The sequence below is a fragment of the Ornithodoros turicata genome, chromosome 3, assembly GCF_037126465.1.
Source record: "Ornithodoros turicata isolate Travis chromosome 3, ASM3712646v1, whole genome shotgun sequence".
Lineage (NCBI taxonomy): Eukaryota > Metazoa > Arthropoda > Arachnida > Ixodida > Argasidae > Ornithodoros > Ornithodoros turicata.
Window position 1 is genome coordinate 7,382,627 of NC_088203.1, and position 18,199 is coordinate 7,400,825.

The 18,199-nt window shown below is 47.5% G+C and overlaps 2 protein-coding genes across 3 annotated transcripts; one reads left to right on the plus strand and one right to left on the minus strand.

Moving 5' to 3' along the window:
* Positions 1-8,618: 8,618 nt before the first annotated feature.
* On the plus strand, positions 8,619-11,603 carry LOC135389849 (uncharacterized). The gene is made up of 3 exons (XM_064619885.1): positions 8,619-9,038; positions 10,358-10,765; positions 11,251-11,603. Exons 1-3 carry the CDS (start codon positions 8,697-8,699, stop codon positions 11,500-11,502), a joined length of 1,002 nt encoding a protein of 333 aa, XP_064475955.1. The 5' UTR covers positions 8,619-8,696; the 3' UTR covers positions 11,503-11,603.
* Positions 11,604-12,084: 481 nt separating this feature from the next.
* LOC135387920 (uncharacterized) lies at positions 12,085-17,124 on the minus strand. Of its 2 annotated transcripts, XR_010421267.1 has the most exons (4): positions 16,769-17,124; positions 14,508-14,915; positions 14,358-14,426; positions 13,113-13,194 (listed from the first exon to the last, which is right to left on the minus strand). XR_010421267.1 is itself a non-coding variant. In XM_064617133.1 (3 exons), exons 1-3 carry the CDS (start codon positions 17,045-17,047, stop codon positions 12,943-12,945), a joined length of 939 nt encoding a protein of 312 aa, XP_064473203.1. In that variant the 5' UTR covers positions 17,048-17,124; the 3' UTR covers positions 12,085-12,942. The 2 variants fall into 2 exon arrangements, 1 of the variants encoding a protein (XP_064473203.1); XM_064617133.1 differs by lacking the exon at positions 14,358-14,426 and having other exon boundaries at positions 12,085-13,194.
* Positions 17,125-18,199: the final 1,075 nt, after the last annotated feature.

Consider the following 18,199-nt stretch of genomic DNA (forward strand, 5'->3'; position numbering starts at 1 on the left):
GGCCTGTCTCAGTCAACTTGCCAAGATGCAAAAATATATCTGTTTGTACAAGTTCACACCGACAGTCGTTAGACAAAGACATTGCATTGGGAAGCTCATCTGTTTGTAAGTTTCCAGGAGAAGTAAGCTCCACGTGCACTGTTAAGGCTCAGCCATACTCTCAGTCATTGTGAACAAATCCCCACGGTGTACAGTTCTGGTCAAAAGTTTACGGAACGCCGGGATGTCGCGCTTCTCAACTGCAGCGACACCGTATGACAGCAAACAGGAGTGGACATACATATACTGAGAGATGGATATAATAGCCGGTCAGCTGTTTCTTATTGCATTTTTTCCCCTTATAGTTACCAGGGGGCTGTTCAGATTAACAAATACACCAACGCCATCTACCGTGAACTTTTGTTCCAAGCTGTATACAACATGAAACGACTTCATCCCTTTCTAGTTTCCAACTAATACTTCGTTCAGTAGTTTCACACTCTAAGAAAAAAGAAAGGAGTAATTTTACTCCTTGTGGGGAGTAAATGCATTGCCACAAAAAATAGTCCCTTTCGGGAGTAAATGCACGGGAGTAAATGAATGTCACAGAGTGGAGACTGCATTTCACGTTCTGTTCTAAGAGTCTCAGGAACAAAATTCGTGTGCATGTATGAAAATACTTCGAATCAAACAGCCAACAGTGATATGTCGAGTGATATAAAATCTTACGACTTACATAGGGCACAATTTGCGAAGAAAGAACCCCTAACTGTTTCTTACCCTGTAGGTGTTGAAAATTGCTAACTTGGCTGAGTAATACAGCCTTATGTCGTCAAATTGACAAGGGCACATATTTCCATAGACTGTTGCATTCGGAAGACCATTTGTGAAGTTCAGTGACAATTTGCAGTCCTGAGGAGTAAATGTCGGGGTTAGGGAACCAAAATGGGGAGTAATTGTAGTCTAGGGGACTAGAAGCTGCAATTACTCCCCATTTTATTTACTCCTTTTTTTCTTAGAGTGCAGAAGCAATACAGTTCGCGAACAGAATACACGTAGGATACAGCAATACAGGATGGACCCTGAATTCTGGAACACAACTCATTCTTTCTTAACGCGAGCGCATTCCCGGAAGATTCGGGAAACCTAATCTTCTTCCTTCACTTCCGGTTTGTTTTCCCCATTCATCCATCTCATCGAAGGTGCCACAGACAAAGACTCGTTAAAGTACCCTTCATGCCGCGCGATGTTCCATGCATTTGAAATTCGAGGGCGGAACGTACCGAAAGCACAACAACACTGTGAGCTTAATTTCGCGCTTGGCCTGTTTCCATGGGAGCGTCCGCCATCTTTCTTACGAATCTTGGACGCGTTCTTCTGTGTTGTGCGGAGCGCCAAGCAGAAAATAAGGGCGCAACAGAGCGTGTGCCTTCGCCCTGTGTGTGGAAAAACACGCGCTCTATGGGCAAGGCAGGCGGAGAAGCGTGCGCCATTCTTTGGGGGGGGGGGGGGGGATTTCGAGCAAACGCTTTCGTAAATCATGTACGCGACGTCGCATTCAGCGAGGCGAGGAGTTGCCTGCCAAGTTGTGAAACGCATATTGATCTCGTTATTCCGGTGGAGGTAGTTACTGAAAGTTGCGATGAGGAAGTTGACAGTGGAGCTCCTCGTCGCTGTCACTCAGCAAGGATGGAGGCTAGTATGGAGGAATATGGAATGAGGGAATTCTCGTGGCGGCGTTAACCAGTGGCGTAGCCATGGGGGGGCTAGGGGGGGCTCGAGCCCCCCCCCCTACCTGCCACGGACCGACCCACACAAATCGTGCAAATCCGAGAGCATAATATATGTGTGTGCGGGGGGGGGGGGGGGACCAGTGTGACGATCGCGAAAGATCTTGCAGTTGATGGCGTCTATCTAAGAAGCACTCTTGAATGGTTTTCAAAGTATGAGCTTTTCAAAATACTTCCAATCTCGTGACACCGCCTCATTGGTCATGACAGCCTATACATGTAATCGTACTGTGAACGGCTAAATCAACTATTTTCGTTCCTTTTTTAATCCTCAGTTTGCAGTGTGCACAAGTATGTGTGTGTTGTCGACACAGGATCAGCGGGGGGGGGGGGCGAGTTTTCGTATCGAGCCCCCCCCCCCCCCCCTACATTGGAGGTCTGACTACGCCACTGCGCGTTACACCGAAAAGTGTATAGCTGAAATCGGGCATGGAATGGCGCAACTAGATTTTTTGTTTGTTTGTTTGTTTGTTTGTTTGTTTGTTTGTTTGTTTTTCAGTCTTCTGCAGAGCCGTCGCGATGTCAAAGTCCGCTTGGGGCACGATAAAGCTGAAGCGTACCCACCCCCGTTTTTCTACTTCAGATAAAGTGCTCTTCCGGGGTGAAGACGGGTGAGAGGGCAGTTGATCGAGACTTACCTTGCTTACCTTACTTATACTCTTGCGTCGCAGTGGCGCGCTTGGCGTGCCACTCAAGCAAGAACGTAGCAACCTGTAGCAACGAACTTCAGCAATAAAAAATTTATCAGTGGGAATTGCAGTAGAATACATGTGCAGCCTTTTTATATCACCGTTGGTCACCGTCATGTCATTCTTCTTCTTCTTTTCTTCTTTCTTTATTTTTTATTATTATTTTTTTTTTGTAGTTTACACGGCCCAATGGTTAGCGTGCTGGCCTTCGAGTCTGGGCACTTCGGCACTTCGAGACTGGGAGGCACCCGGGTTCGAATCCCGGTGTCGGCTGTGCTCTCTAGGGTTTTTCCCGGGTTTTCCTCAGGCGCTTTCAGACATATGTCGGCACAGGTTCCTTTACAAGTCGGCCCAGGACGCACATTCCCCCAGGGCGTCAGTCGTGATGTTACCCACATCTGTGAGGCCGAACAGGGCGAGTCCCTTCACCATCACGCCCACCACCATGGCAGATGCATACTCTCGTTCGCTATGGCGGACATTCGGAGAAGAAAGACGAACACTGCGTTTTAGGTAGTCTAGTGTACGGATTGCTTCGGTGGTGATACGGTTTATATGATGAGCCCAATAGACCTCTACCCGAGGAACGTCATCACGACGTTGGTAGACAGACTGAAACCGAAACGAAGCAGAGGGCTGGGTTCCACGAATGGGCCCTTTCGCTGCCTCCTATTAAAAGAACAGTAGGACCAAAGGTCGCGTCCCTTTCAGGGACCATCGTAATCCCGTCAAGACCGTGGCTTTCGGGCGCGACCTTTTTCGCCCCCTTAGCTTCGAATGTAGTTCAACTCTACCAAATTGGTGGCGCTGTCGAACGCTATGACGCCATTTGCTTACAAACATGGAGAGCTCTATTCATTCATCCGGGTGGGCAAAAACATCCACTCGTTGGTCCGTATATACTCCAAGGTCGTACAGAAGACTAGGAGGTGCTGGGTTCGACTCCTACAACCGGCTGTGCTGTCTGAGGTTTTCCTGGGGTTTCCCGGTAGGCTTACCGGAAGAATGTCGGCACAGTACTCACCCCTGAAAGTCAAGGCGCAACAGGAAGACAGGGACAGACGAACACACGCGCTCTCACGTCTGTCTTGTCCTTGTCTTCCTGTTGCTCTTTAATGTGCTAAAGTTAGACCAACAAGTCCAACGATTTGCTCTCCCCCCCCCCCTGAAGTCGCCCCAGGATGCACACTAACCCCCCACTAACACGGGATGACAAAAAAATTACACCCAAAATGCGTAAAAAGTATTTACTCCGTTCCAGTATTCGTGGATGCAGTAGCAGCGTGTCAAAATGGTCGCGAAAGTGACGTGGGCAAAACCGTCTCGTTTTCTTTTTTTTTTGCTCCTCAGGATACGTGACACATAGAAAGCTCCAAAGGAGCAAAAACTTGACCCCTATCCGTGGAACGCCCTCCCCCCCCCTCTCGAAAACCCTACGCCTCCTCCCCTTCCTTCCTCCTTCCCTCCCTCCCTGCATCTATAATTTATCCATGCATGCTATACGAGGAAGGGTAACACCTCGAGTAAAGGGGAAAACGTTCGATTACAAGAGGCTTCAAAAGCACTCTCACACTATATACTATTACGCGTTCTTCAGCTCCATCCATTGCTTTCCTCACGTCCGTTTGCAGTCCTCACACCTGCTCCATTCATCAGCCCCTTCTTACGACCAAGTTGTAATCTTGTCATCTGGCTTATGACTACGGTTGTAATCTCGTAACGTGAGGCATTCCTCTCATATTCGGTGCTCGGTGAAACGAAAAAAGAAAAGAAAGAAAGAAACAGGATGTCTGCATCATTCATTTGCAGAATTTGATGAAGCCGTCGTGGAACTCACTTCGAGGAGTGCCTTTCATCCTTAATTAGAACAAATCTAGAAAGGACGACGCTTGGCGGCGCTCGTCGACCGACCGTCTGGACCGTCTATAATTGGCTTAGCCATTAGCGACGTGTCAGACCCTTTTCCTGTTTCTTTTTTTTCTTTCTTTCTTTCTTTGGTGTAATTGGGCTAAAAGCGACACCTCACACCTCGCATTGTCCCGCCTGGCGACGAAGTGATGATGACGAAGCAGAATGGGGATATAGCTAATGGACGATTTTAAAAAGATGCCCGCGCCATCAAGCGCGTGGCGCAAGGCAGCATGGGAACTTTGAGGGACACTGCTCCGTCGTCTGCTTCGGATATGGTTCATATCGGCTGACGCTGTGGCTGCGCACACCGGGAATGTTGTTGTTCTTCTTCTGCCTCCGCCTCTGGCGGTATCGTAATGCTTGAAGGCGCTCTAAGTTCCCATGAGCCCTTGCGTACCACAGGTGGCGCTTGCTTTTCTAAAATGGTCTATTGTGACGTGGTCCGAGTCTGGGCAACGCAGAGACAAGCACGCGCCTGTTTGTTTATGTGTCTTTCTGCGCCGCCCAGAATCCTGGGCTTTCTCCATGGCGGAGTTGACCCTACCAGCTGGCCTGGCATCCATGCCATTTTATCTAAAGGGCTGGGGGCTGTTCATTCGGGAATCGGAAAGACAGTTAGGCATTAACATTAGACAGATATTAGACATTAGGAGAACTCTTCCTGCTTCAAAATTATTTGGTACATGGCCAAATCCATCCCAGCAACGCTCTGCCCTAAAGGCACTGCTAAGCTTTTTTGGGACACCGTTGGACTTCGGTCCTAAGTGTGAAGTGACTCGTAATTCCATTTCGCGACATTACCGCCACCAATGGGGAAGGGTACTGCCCCTGGCGGTGGGGCTCAACAATCATATTGTGATTAAAATAAAGTTGCTGTTGTCGTTCGCTTATTTCTTTTTTTTTTCGTCATGTACAATTTAACAGCGATTTCTCTACAACCCCCAGTCCAGTGGGGGTGTACACTCCTCCTAGTTATCTGTAACACCCTCCTGAAATTTAGAAGATAACCCAATACAGCTCGGCTACCGTTGCGTACACCCATAAACATACGATGTCCATAAACGTATCCCCTCCCCCCCTTCGAAGCTCGGTACCACCCCCTCCAGAGGTCGATTTTGGAGGAAACTGCGGCAATCTAATAGCGTGGCATCGAGCAACCTATCAACGAACTCCCAAGCAGTTTGATCCTCACGGGTTTCTAGCTACACTAGATCAATGTCAATAAAGCATCGAGTCCTTTAGTTTTTCCACTACTCTTAAAAATTGTGGTATTATACGGCCACAATGTACAGTGTCGCTTCGTATCGAAAAAGCCGTATAGCTCTCTTTCTCCGATGTCCGAATTGAGACGAAGGAACCGCATTCAATGCAACCCCCGCACAGAAATGAACAATGACTCTCCCACTGAACTCTAGCAATCCATTTGTCACTTCCATATATATATATATCATCGTTCACTCCACGACCGCCATTCGTTATCAACAGATCATTCTCTTCCTCATTTCCGCCGCGTAAGTTTTGCCGCAACCCAGCCAGCCATCGCTCAGGTGCTGTTCACAGACAACGCGAGAGAAAATGGTCTCCGTGATGCTGCTTCCATTATTGTATCGTCTTCTCTACGTTTACGGGCAATTTATCACACTACCTCTTATTTATCGGTACGCGAGACAGCGTCGTTCCGATATCGATAAGGTTTTCATTACTCAACTCGCGCAAAAACATAAACCGTAAACAATCTTCCTTACATAATGCGCCTTGCATAATTTATGGAGTCCCGCGCGGTGCAGTGTCTCCGCTGTTCATAATCCGAAAACCCATCCAGCGTTACTTATATATTTTCTATAGAGCCAAGATGGCGGCTTCGCGCTTTTATTTATACAACACGCGCGTATACTGTACCTCGGCATCGTTCTGATAAATGGAAGGTGCGTGCGGGAGAAGTACGTATATACATAGTTTAGCGACGCCAAGTTGCCAGCATAAGAGGTCGCGGCGGTGCGGAAAGCGCGAAAGTGCTGAAAATTTAGTGGCCCCGAGGAGAATAAATTACTTAAAAAAACGGTACCGCAAAAAAAAAAAAAATGAAGTAGAGGTGGAATCTCAGATAATTTATGCATTCGATAGCACGAGCCCGCAGTAGTCTCTTATGTCACAATTTTTTTTTTCGCTCCAATTGCACTCTTCGTCTTTTTTTTCTTCTTTGTTGAAAATTAAAATGAAAATCACGGGCAACACTGTGTCGAAGTAGCCACCAACTGCGCATTACTCCTCCAGTATGGGAACAAACCTACTTAGTATCTGTGCATAACTGTGGGTGTAAAACGAAAACAGTCCGCTACGTACCGGCTACGTAGCCATTCAGGAGCGGCAAGTCAGTCCGGGAACATATAGGTCAATGTTGCTCGACGAACTGAGGATTATTTGCCACCAGGCGTCGCACCCGAACCCTGTTACCGCAGTTTTACGAGCAAATTAAAAATGTTTAGCGTGCTCCGTCAAATGAAAAACTTGTGCTGTGTTTACAAGCAACAAGTTGTTAAAGTATCATAAGGGAGAAAAACGGGGTAGTTGGGAAATCGTTACTTAAAAGTAACCCAGCAAAACAGAGACAGGGACGAAGCACCATTCGCTGTTGTCCTGTGTGGTACGAGACAGAGAGAATAACAAAGATTACACCCGAAAACCGTAAAATGTATTTACTGTGTTCCAGAATTCGTGGACGGAGAGAAGCAAAGAAAGTGACGTGTGCAAAGCCGTCTCGTTTTCTTTCCTCGGGGAAACGTGACACTTACAAAGTTCCAGAGCAGCAAAAACTTGTCCTGTATTGCTGAGTTATTTTTAATCTGTTAAACTACGCAGTACGGTACCCTTAAAGGGGTTCGCACATTTTTTTCTACACGTGGTTCATTTCATCGTGCACGCATTGTGCGGCACGTCAGAGCACTGAGGAACAAAGAGCTAGTGACATACAGACCCTAGAACATGCAAGAAATGAACCCCAGAACATGCGCCTATAGTGAACTTATAGTGAGCGTAGTGAGAGCAGCTGTGAACATACGCCACGTCTATCTGTGACATCAGAGTTACGGCCATACCCATTGGTTCCCGTAAGCACGTGACCTCTTCCGCGTTGCCTCACTGGTCGAGGCACCTCCAGCAATGTCATTCGCAGTGCCGCTTTTCCACGTGTCTATTACCTTCTTTATCGTCAAACTTAGAACGCACGTTCGCGTACGATGCAAACAACTGTCCCGTTTAAAGGCGTTATGACCGTTGCCGGGTGCCGGTACGCGTCGGTACGCGCCGGTACGCAGCCGATGCCGGGATTCGAAGCCGACTTACCTCCCAGTCTCGTCGTGAAAGGCGATCATCTTAACCACTTCAATAACGGGACTCCGAATGGGCACCGCATTTTTAGTAGTCACTTAGTAGTCACTAGTCGTCCGTCTCAAATAAAGTTGTTGTTGTTGTTCAAACCAGGAAAGGGTAACGGTAATGGTAACAGAAACAGAAACGGTATATTAACGAAATTGGAAGTGGTAACGATAATGGAAACGGAAACGGAAACGAATATATCGTCTGGTATGGAATTCGGGTAATGACTATTCCTGTTGTGTGATGACATTTGAGTGACTCTTCATTTTTTTGTTTTTGGTTTGATGACTCCATTCCCTGTAATACTCTAAATACTACACGAAAGCATGGAAGGAAAACGCAATATTGGATCTCGAGGGTGCATCCGTCGCTTACATCATCCCAGTCCTCATACTTCCATGACATCAACACATGCCTATACTCCACCATAGCACGAGGATGACAGCCTACTATTTAGTTACTTATTTTGTACTTTGTTCATTTTTTTTTTTTTAATTTCACCGTGGCCATGACGGTATTATTTACTACTGAGAGCGTGTGCTTATAAATACGACGTTGAATGAAGGTTACGCCCATCTTGAGTTACTGGACTCCGAGTGACACAAGACTGAAGACATGTTCCTACATTTTTTTTTTTTAAGCTTGCAAAATATGCGCATCCCAACGATGTAAAATATTAGTTGTCTAGTGTGTACGCGTGACACAGAAGGCACTTGGGCAAAACAGGGTGCTGACAGGTTTCATTACCGGAAACAGTAACGGAAACGAAACTATAGCAGTAACGAAACTATAGCAGTAACGAAAATAGAGACGGTAACCAAAATACGTCCGTTATCCCTCCCTGGTTCAAACATGTCGCGAAGTCGGGAAGTGAAGTGAAAGAAAATTAGGGCCGGCGTTGCCCAGCCCGTGACATCCAGCACGCGCAACTATAACAGAAGCGACCTCGTCCATGGGCAAGTGGTTTTCCAAAGTGTCAAAGCGAGAGGATATACTTGTCGTTCCTTCCTTCGAAATGTCGGCTCTGTTTGATAAGAGAGAGACGTCGTACGAGTACGTGTTCGTGGTATGCTGCCACGGCCAGAGGACTCCCCTTACGGAGTGCACCAACCTTCCGAAAGAGGAATCCGAAGACTACGGACGCATGACGGCCGCTGGCAGGGAGCAGACGGTGGAGATGGGGCGTCGTCTCAGGAGCCGTTACTTGTCCATCCTTACGGGACAACCGGGAGACGTCATCGCTACGCACAACCAGAATCCGTGCACTGAGGACAGCGTTCGCCTAATATTGGAGGTATGAAAATAGACCAGAAGTCAGGTGACGTGTTACTGAACAGAGAACTGAACGAAGAAAACAGACTAGGCTTGCATAACAATCGCAAAACGAAGGTGTGAACGTTTCGGAACCATGCCGCCGGGATCGAAGCTTATTTATGATGGCATAAATGTGTGTAACAGTCACAAGGGGCCCTTACCAGATTGTTACGAAGGTTCAAAAAGGATTCCCATTTTAGATTGTGCTTTATTCCCCGTGCTGATGATGACGCCCGTATAAGTGTGGAAACCTTCACACCTTTGTTTTGTGATTGTTATGCAAGCCAGTGTGTTTTCTTCGTTCTATAAGATATTGCAGGTATGCAACGCTCGCTGGGAAAAATATATTCTCTCGTAATTAGTTCGACTAGGATGATAAGATGATAGGATATTTTTCTTTTTTCTTCGTTTTTCTTTTGCGAAATGTTTGGGGCATAAATCCGAGGCTTGGTTCCGCCAATAGACGCGACGTACCATAAAACGAATTTCGGCCGCACTACAACGATGAATCTGCTCCAGGGGGCGCTCATGTAGCGTCCATTTTTGAGTCACTGGAGAAACCCCGAGTACCGCAATCATTTTCCCCTTGCCGCCGCTCCCTTGGAAGGTTCATCGCTGCCGCAGCGTCCCGTGCTTCGTCCGCATTGAACCTCCCAAGGGAACGGTTGCGGTACTCTGACTCTTGTCGGTTCTAGTCCGTTTAGATCAGGTTAGGTTAGGCCAGCTTATGCAGGTTAGAAACGCTGCCCATAAGTCTATACTCCCAACATTTAACGAATTGGCCTCAAATATGTGACTGTGCGAGACGCTACAAGTCAGGGCGAGTAAGAAGCAGGTTCAAAATCTGGTACTTCATACGTCCGCAACAAATATGGCAGCGGCCAGATCGCCAGACTGCGAAGATCTCACAGGCGCGCTGTTAATGAGAGCAATTACACGTTCTTGCGGCACTTAAATCAGGTAAGCACATTGTTGAGAATAATTTTTTTTTAATATTGCAGTTGCCGCAGGGCCTCTTGCTTTTCCTCAATATTTTTACCTATATACCTCGCGCCTGCACCGCTGAGCCTGCTCTCGAGGCTACGCACTCGGTCCACCCATGTGAAGTGAAGTGAGTTTGGGGAGCTCACTAAATCGTTAGTGACACTTTTTGCCTAGGGTCAGTAAAAGATGCCGTGTGGCAGCTTTACTCGGTGAAAGTGACACTAAAATAGTTCGTGTGACAGTGGTTTCGTTTTCAATCATCTCACGAAGAAACCTTGAAAAAGCGCTCAACATATGCAACTTCCTTTCCTCTAGGGCTTGGATATTCCACCCACGACGCCCTTTAAAGACAACACGGACTACATGGCCATTTACGAGAAATCTCTGGCGCAACATTACGACACAATCATGGCATCCGCAGGCCACGGTCGCTTCCGAACCATCCAAAACATGGTGGACTTCGTTCGCGATCGCATCGGTTCGCCCAGCACCAGCCAAAATGCTACGCTGCTTTGCCTGGACAGCCTTCGGACTCACGTGGTGAACGGACACCCGATGCCGGACTGGGCTGTCGCGGACTGGGACGATATCCTCTCCGCGGATCGCAAGGTCTTTGAGATGGCCCTGGAGGGGATCGAGAAGCCACTGGCAGAGTACATTCTAGGAGAGATCCTCGACACGCTGGTGGTTATGTACGAAAGGGGACACTTCAGGCAGGATAAGGTAAGCCTATAATAGCTGAAGGAATCAGTAGAGGGAAGACACAACGGAGTAGGCACAGCTGACAAGTTTGAAAGCTTTATTCGACTACAACTCTTCCGAGCTCTCGTCGTGTCGTATAACTTTAAATGAAGGTCGAAAGCGAATGTTGCGCAAACTTGAGTTATGGTCATAGCCGCTGCAACTGCAATGAGAAGCACGTTTCCTAAACTGGAAGTGGACCGACACACTGAATATCGCTAGAGGCTCTGCGCGCGGTTGCCTGACACAGCTTTATGCAATTAATTGAATGTCGGCCTGTAGTCTGTGGTACCTGAACGCAATCTGTCGATTTCTCATCCTTAAGACCTACGTTCCTTCGTTGAGTACGCGTTTTTGGTATGGACGATCCTCACTACCAATTACATAGAGTAAGGAAACCAACCCGAGCCGTTGGCAGCCTTGGTACGGGCTGGTGGTAACGCGAACTTACTAACGTGTCTCCGCAGATGCACATCTTCACTGTGTCGGACATGAACCTGTTTGCCGTCCTGAAGCTGCTGAACAGGCTCTACGACTCGCGGCCAAACTTCGGTGCCGCACTCTTCATCGAGGTCTTCCGGGACGCCGAAGGACTTCGAGTGCGAATTCTGTTCGGCGGAGACGTGGTGCCCTTACCACTGCGTCTTGACCGACTTTCTAACCCGTGTCCTCTAGCGAATTTCGTCGCCGAGATCTCTCACCTTTTGGGCCGGCAGTGAAGTCATTTTCTCCCTCCCTCGATGGGGGTGACATGGTGAACAGCACGCGCTTATACCAATACTAGTACGAAAATAAAACAGGGTGGGAAGTACTGCCATAAAGGAAATATGCGACATTCTCGACGCCTGGTACTTCATGTGTATGTGTGATATGTGTGTGTACTGCGATTACAAGTAGTTTTTGCACATCTGCCCTCCCCCCATTCAGAGGGCTTCCCTAGTCTGCAATTCACTAACTGCACCTGATGTTGCTGAACAGGTACTCTCACTGTTCCTTGGCCGCTGAGTGGCCATGCTCCTCACATAGTTCCAAGCGACAGGTGGGGCTTCTTCTTGACCCCTACGAACATGTGATGTGCCTTGTGACGCCGAAAGGGTCGACGAGGTTTGAAGTGAGGCTGATATGGAATGGAGGAGGGCGGTCTATCTAATAATGTTCTAATATAGACTGTTTATTGGACTTTAAATTGGCTTAAAGGTTTTGTTGTTTGTCCTTTCCGGCAGCCACTGCCTTCTAAGCATTGCCCACCCAATTTATTCCTAAGCAATACCCACATTTATGCAGCCCTTAGTTTTGTGAAGGGACATTTTGATGCGTAATTCGTGACTTTACGTCGGGAGGCAAATCAATTTAAGGAGTAATTTTTCCACCTGAAAGATCGTGCACAAGGCGACACGTTTTGACGTGGCGGCACGCGAACTCATAACTTTTGTAACGCTTAAGTCTGTGCTCAAAATATCGCGCCAATATTTCGAACGCAGCCGTGGTGGTGCCTGCGAAAGAGCTCGCCCCTGCCTGCCGCACAGGGGTGTGCAAAGTAAATTCTTGGGGGAATGTCCTGGGCAGGGGGGAAAACCCCAGACAAGACAGCACAGCCGGCACTAGGATTCTAACCCGTGTACCTCAGTCCCGACGTGACATAGCCAACACGCTACTCATTCAGCAACGAGTGCTGGTGGGCGGATGACGTCCAGAGGCCATGCCCTTCACAGTTGTGTTGTCTTGTCTCGTGGTCACCGTTCTGCAGCGAAAAGGGACTTACGTTGTCGCGTTTATTTACCATAAGCCTGTTTGTTTTTCTCATGGTTTTTCGCAGTCCCGTTAAAATAAACATATGGTCGCGACTCCTGGAGCTTACAGCGTACGCCGCACCGCGCATGTGCAATGCAGCAACGCTATTTGACAGCGTATACTAAAGCAACAAGAGACTAAATCATTTACAATTGCATTAAATAACGGTCACAAACCGTTATTGAGCACACGTGCTCAAGAATCTATTCGTTATCCTCAGACAATTTTTGCCAGCTAGCCACCGCACGGTCTTATCAGAACCCCGATAAGCATGTCCGCACCTTGAAGGCGGTAATCGACTAACATGATTCGGGAAGCAAGCGTGAAGACAGTCCGCTCTTGGCACGTCGTTATCAGATCAATGAAGTTCAACGTCGTCCAAGAAGGTATCTGAGCTCCGTGAGGAAATTGGCGAGAGGACATGGGTTGGAAATTCTGTCCAGACGCAGCGGGGTAGCCGTCGCATCGCCGGCAAACACAACTTTCACCCGAAGTCCGGCGGCGTCTCGAAAGACCTCGATGAAGAGTGCGGCGCTGAAGGTGGGCCGGGCGTCGTAGAATCTGTTGAGCAGCTTCAGCACCGCGAGCAAGTTCATGTCAGACACGGAGAAGACGTGCACCTACGATACAGACCGTCAACGGTATGTGAATTAGGAGGAACACCTTGCGTGCATGTGCCTGAGCAACCTGCGCAGCAAATGCAGAACTTGCGAAAAGAATGCATGCAGGTATTGTTTATTATGGGGCGTATAGGATCTGGATAAATCACTGGTTCACATGATCTGAAGGACAGCCTGCAAGTTCTGTTGCATACTAGGACATACTTCATATCTATCTCCACTGCGTGCCTCGCTATTATATGGCGAATTCAACTGGTCCTTGTAGTGCGAAAAAGCCTACGCTGACTTGAATGTGCAAGGCATGTCGAGTTTCATTGGTCGTTCCATTTGCTCTTCATTCGTTTCTAGACTGAACCCACATTGGGATACTATATACACAGCGCAGCACGAAAAGGAGATCCTGTTCTACTAACAATACCAATGTGCATTACATGGTGAGAAGCAAGAGCTAAACAAATATATTTGACTGTGAAAGGAGGAAGTCACCGAAAAGGTTATCTAGCCGTAGGAACATCCAATTTCCACATTCAATTCGTTCCATTCCACATCAATTACGCATTGATCACGAATTCAAGGTAGCTCCTCATATATAAGTGCAAGACGTCTTCCTTGGCAAATTCATTTTTTCTCAAAACACTCATTGAATGGAATAACCTTCTACCTAATGTTGCCACTATTATCGACCCTTCCAGCTTCCGTGATTTCATAGTCACCATGACTACATGACTCATTCAAGAGGGACTCACAATATCAACTACCATCACACGTATATCTTAATTGTGTTTTTCCATCTTGTTTATGCTGCTCTTAGTTAGCTAGTAGCTGTGTATTGCGTGTATTCTTAAGCCTGTTATACCCCACTCCACCCATGTAACGCTACGAGGATTTCTGTGTGTTAATACATTGAATCGAAAAAGTTTAATTGAATTGAATTTCCATCGTGTTCAACAGATGCCGCTTGCGACGCCCCGTCGTATGAATGTGTGCGTGAGTGAGAAAACATCTAAGAGTAAAAGTGGAATGAGTGAGTGAGTGGATGTGTTTGTCCCTTCAAATGATGCACCCTTGGAAGTCGTTGGTTGGTGAGGTGTTTTCAGCTCAGTTGGTAGAGCCCTGAACCGACAGTCCAAAAGAGGTGGGTTCGTGTCCTACGGCTGACTGACCTTGTCAGTGACTTCCTGCTGTCCTTGTTCTTAGGCAGTTGAGGCTTTTGTGTTGCGTTATCCTTTCTCCTGCGTCCCACCGTCAGAACGTCAATTTCCATCATATTTCACTGTACTACCGGTATTTCAGTTCACGTACTCTACACGTACCTTATCCTCCCTAAAATGTCCTCTTTCGTACATGACCACCAGCGTTTCCAGGATCTCTCCAAGGATATACTGTGCCAGCGGTTTCTCGATTCCCTCCAGAGACATCTGAAAGACTTTGTGGTCTGCCCAGAGGATGTCTTCCCAGTCCGCCACGGCCCACTCTGGGACCGCGTGCCCGTTCATCACGTGGGTGCGAAGGCTGTCCAGACAGAGCAGGGTTGTGCTCTGGCTGGTGCTGGGAGAACCGATACCTTCCCGGACAAAATCTACCATATGCTGGATGGTTCGGAAGCGACCCCGGCACAAGGAAGCCATGATGGTAGCGTACCGCTGGGCCAGCGTCCTCTCGTACAGGTCCCGGTAGTCTGTGTTGTCTCTGAAGGGTGTGGTCGGTGGTAGGTGCATTCCCTACGAGAGGGCACGTCAAGGTGCGATAAGTCATCGGTGTGCTTCCTGCAAGCTTCGAGAAAAGTTTACAGAGACGTACGACTCGGGAGCGTCTGCTACGCTAGAGGGCACACGATCTCGGCTACCAATCAAAGCGCTGGATTTGGCAGCCGGACAACAGTTACTGTTTTACACCTCGCGAGCATTCCACATCGTTCCCACGCGTAAATGACCATGGAAGGCGCGTGAAGCACGTATTTTTTACCGCGTGGTATGAATATTTCCTCTTGGGGGTAGGGGAGGGGCAGACAATACAAGATACTCAAAAATGTATTTAAGATAAGATAATAAATACTGACGTTAGAATGTAATTACGATAGAGTATAAATACATGAAAATTAAAGTAATTAAGATAGAGTACGAAATACTTCAAAAAGTATTTGAAATACAAAAGATACTATTTATCCTTGAACGCAAAAAGTCACTGGTCAATGCGGCAAGTGGCCGCTATGTGACACGAATCACCTAAACCCCGCGTACTACGCAAGCCGTCCCTGTGTGATAGGAGTCATCTAAACACAAGTCCCAAAAACATGACAAAGAGATACCACATAACTCCACTAAGTATATGTGACCCAGAACAAGCAAACTTCTAGCAGGTCCCTGCTCGGCGAGGTCAGAATTCGGCGTCAACCGTCACTCGCCAAGTATTGGTACACACGGGGCAAGATCTCTAAATGGAGACTTCCAAGAAGGGCCAATGTCCGGGTCAAGTCCGAGGGACTCAGGAAATTTCCACAGAACAAGCAAGATAATGGAAAGACGAGACGAGACGAGTTTGAGAGGGAGATCCAAAATATGTAATTCCAGTATTGAGTAAAAAATGCCGGAAAATGTATTTTAAATATAGTACAAATACACAAAACAAAAAGTATTGCAAAATAACGCAAATTGTATTGAAAATACAGTATTTTAAATACAATACTCTAAATACGTACAAGTCTGGGGAGGGGGGACACGCAGGTCATGAGAACGAATCGCCACGCTCCGGGAATGCGTGTGTGGCGGGCAGTTGATGCGAGCACTTTTATTGGTCGGTGGAAAGGCGACCTGTCGACTGACGGCAACCTTCGAGGCGCAAAATAAAACCCCAAGAGAAAGGAAGCGTACGTCATACTATTGGGCGCACCAGATGACGTTGCAAACTGACACGCTATGGGAGGAGCTTTTCTGACCCCCTAAAGCAGGGCTGCTAAAGCGGGGCGCGCTGTCGGCATTAAAATGGGTACTACCCCTTTTGTGACCTTCATTGGACACCTTTTAGAGGAAAATCTGCCACCGAGGCAGGTCATTTGTAGCGCAAAAGGGCGCAATTCATTGTTGGATAAGGGAGTGTAACAGCGTCCATTTGCGCTTCACTGCGACCAGCCGCGACAAAAATATGTAAACCGAAACCAATTAATTACTGCAATGACCCGCTTCGGTGCCAGATTTTTCTCTTAAAAGGTGTCCACTGAAGGTCCCAAAAGGGGGTAGGACCCATTTTAATGCCGACAGCGCCCTGCTTTAGGAGTTTTTTTTTGTTTTTTTTTTTTTTACGAAACTCATTTGAATTCTTATTTAAATATTGAGCGCCTCTCACTCGATCACAGGGTGCGCAGCTTGTAGGTACTTGTACCAGACAGATACTTGTACCAGATAAAGTTCGTCGATTGGTGCACCCGTTCGCGAATTATTTAACCCGCGGATTTAGCTGAAACACCCGGTATATAGCGTCAGTATAATCATTACGACCGCATATTGGGAGCCTTTGGGAAGCACCTAGAGCATCTTGGAGGTCATATTTGTCAAATACATCATAAATTCCGTCTTACATTTAATATAAGACGGGCGGTCTCCTGCGCACACTCGTTCTCGTTGTGCGTCGTTATGACGGAGCCCTCTTGAGCGGTGAGGATGGACCTGTAACGGTTCCTGATGCGACTTCCCAGTTGCACTGCTTGTTCTCTTCCGGCAGCTGTTAGCTGACCGTAGTCTTCGGGCTCTTCTTTCGGGAGGTTGCTGCACTCCACGAGAGGAGTCCTCAGACCGTGGCAGCACACCACGAACACGTACTCGTATGACCTGCGCCTCGTTTCAAATAAATCGGACATTTGGAATGGCTTGCTTGATTCCGTTGCTGCGGAACGCGGAATGGAAAAGTATACGAAAAGCGCATGAGCCGCTACGTCGTCGTCGTCTTCTTCTTCTTGTTCCTCACAGATACTGGCCGTGGTGTAGATGACCGAAAGCTACTAGGCTAATAATGGTAATGGTACCGTGATGTTACACTAGTTACACGTAAGGCTTGTCTGCACACACTGTAAACTCAGAAACACCCTTACGGGTGTAAATGGCTTGTCCTATAACTCACACAACTTTTTACGCCGTTTGGTCTGGAACACCCTTTTTAAAGGGTGCATTCCGTGTAAAACACCCTTTGAAAGGATGTTTTTCCTTGAAAATGCCTTCTTTTGCACCCTTTGAGGCGGGTATAAGATTGTTAAACACCCTCCTAAAAGCGTGTATAAAGTGTGCAAAAGAAGGCATTTTCAAGGAAAAGAACCCTTTCAAACGGTGTTTTACACGGAATACGCCCTCTAAAAAGGGTGTTTCAGACCACACGGTGTAAAAAGTGGTGTGAGGTATAGACAAGCCATTTACAACCATAAGGGTGTTTTTTTTTGTTTGTTTGTTTTTTTTTTTTTGCAGTTTACAGTGCAGTGTGGCGACATGTTGCACGTGCCCCAGGGTAGGACTGCGGATAATTTCGACCACCTGGGGTCCTTTTGACGTGCGCCGGAAATCTCCGGCACACGGTGCTGCAAGCAATCAACTAGGCTGCCCTTCGTCGTCTTGCCTATCGTTTCGATACTGTTTCGAGATTTTCGAGATTACGGTGATACTGTTTCGAGATTATGGCACCTATGAAGAGATGAAAATGCGTGTGACGAGCTATCGTGAGCTCTGCTAGATTTTTGTCTGCCTCCCCGATAGTTAGATGCCGTCTTCACCGGGGAAAAACAGCAGGAACGGATCTTCACTGTGAAAATCCTTCTAGTTGGAAAGATCGCCGAATGTGCGGCGAAATTGGATTTTAAGGTGTTAGAAAAGATAATCTGGAAACCCACAGGACGGCACCTTCATATCATCTCTCTGTATGCCTCATATACTGAATGTGGCTCTTCTACCGGTGTCTCGTGGCACCTAAGGCCAACACATTGCGCATTAAAAATAAAGGGAGACAGAAGATCGTAGACAGTTCG

Bases quoted from the DNA above. Each gene is read 5' to 3' on its own strand.
- LOC135387920 (XM_064617133.1), bottom strand. From the start codon at position 17,047: ATGTCCGATTTATTTGAAACGAGGCGCAGGTCATACGAGTACGTGTTC. The intron at 14,916-16,768 runs GTAAGACGGAAT...GCCCTCTCGTAG, and splicing joins CCGCCCGTCTTATATTAAAT to GGAATGCACCTACCACCGAC. The intron at 13,195-14,507 runs GTACGTGTAGAG...TCTGTATCGTAG, and splicing joins GACATTTTAGGGAGGATAAG to GTGCACGTCTTCTCCGTGTC.
- LOC135389849 (XM_064619885.1), top strand. From the start codon at position 8,697: ATGGGCAAGTGGTTTTCCAAAGTGTCAAAGCGAGAGGATATACTTGTC. The intron at 9,039-10,357 runs GTATGAAAATAG...CCTTTCCTCTAG, and splicing joins GCGTTCGCCTAATATTGGAG to GGCTTGGATATTCCACCCAC. The intron at 10,766-11,250 runs GTAAGCCTATAA...GTGTCTCCGCAG, and splicing joins GACACTTCAGGCAGGATAAG to ATGCACATCTTCACTGTGTC.